Source organism: Naegleria gruberi (genome assembly GCF_000004985.1).
Source record: "Naegleria gruberi genomic scaffold NAEGRscaffold_367, whole genome shotgun sequence".
NCBI classification, from domain to species: domain Eukaryota; phylum Heterolobosea; class Eutetramitea; order Acrasida; family Naegleriidae; genus Naegleria; species Naegleria gruberi.
In genome coordinates this window covers 1-1,326 of record NW_003163050.1, presented here as the reverse complement: position 1 = coordinate 1,326, position 1,326 = coordinate 1, and the positions used below count along the sequence as shown (strand labels likewise).

The 1,326-nt window shown below is 32.7% G+C and overlaps 1 protein-coding gene across 1 annotated transcript; it reads left to right on the top strand.

Annotated features, from left to right (window-relative positions):
- Positions 1 to 721: 721 nt before the first annotated feature.
- Positions 722 to 1,283, top strand: NAEGRDRAFT_76746 (uncharacterized protein; the record flags this gene model as incomplete). The annotated part of the gene is made up of 1 exon (XM_002668296.1): positions 722 to 1,283. A coding segment is annotated over one exon (562 nt), but the record flags the coding sequence as incomplete, so codon positions are not given.
- Between the last annotated feature and the right edge of the window lie 43 nt (positions 1,284 to 1,326).

Here is a 1,326-nt window from a genome sequence, read left to right as displayed (position 1 = left end):
TTACCGAGGTTTTTTTCTAAAGGAATTTCCATGATAGGTTGTGTAATTACTTGATTTGTGGAGAAGTTTGTTTGGTAAATTGAAACTTTTAGTTTTTCGTGTTCGAATAAATTGTAGTCAAAATCTAAAATATGAATATGCAAGTAATTAGTGTTGCTGATGATGATTGTTTTATCAACCGCTACCCGATCATTATCAAAAATAAAAATACGGCCCCTTTTCATTTTTTTCTTTCAATTATTAAAGAGTTTTTTCAGAGAAGAAATCAAATTAGCACCCACTGAACAACAGCCAATAATCCAAAGAAAAAAATTGACGATTCATCCACAAGGTATTCCTTTGGAAGGGTCGGAAAGTACTTTTTATTTGACCAGCACAATGAATTATTGGAACGTGTTGAAATGAATGACAATACGTACATTATTTTCAAGTATTTGCACTTGTTTTTTCCAAACTACATTCAATACGACCAACGTTATCATCATCAAATCATTCAATCACCAAATCACAACACGAATAAGACTTCTAATGACACTATTACCACTCCACAAACTTCTAATAATATTTATTCTCTCCTAGAAAATGATATCCAACAATCGGAATTGATTAGTCTCTTTTTAAAGGCTATCCAAAGTGGAAAACTCTCTACAGAGAGCTTCTTTTTTAAATATTTAAAGGATGCCCTTTCATATTTGAATTCCCCAGATAAACGTGGACACAGATGGTCACCAGATATTTTGTGTATCATGGTCAAGATTTGCTAGCAGCTATGGGTTATAATCTTTATGAAGGTATCGGAAGAGGATATATGACTGGAAATTCAGAAAAATTTGACGCATCTGCAGACCTTCCATGTTCTTCTACGCTTGATAATCATTTTCATCACCCAAATGTTGGCTATGGTGATACTTCTTTAGATGCAGCTGATTTCTCACATCTACGTGAAATCATTGGAATAGATAATACTACATTAGGTATTTTGCAAGTGGATGGAATGGATCTTTTCTCTAGTTTAAGTATTAATCGTAAATCTGGATTATTAATTGGAGCTATTCAAGGTCCTATTCCAATAACACAATCACATACAATTAATGATAATATTATTCAAAATAATTTTCTGGCCGAAAAGGTTATCCAAACACTCTATATTGAAGGAAAATTGAGAATTCCAGGCAATTTCAAGTTTTGCAAGTCTGAAACAAGTGAAGATCTTCAACATGTTATTACAAAATTCAAGGATGTGTATACTAATCAAATAACATGCACTGTTTCTGATGCAGGAGGTGCTAATTGGCAAACATCAGAATATCCTCACCATTTTGCTAT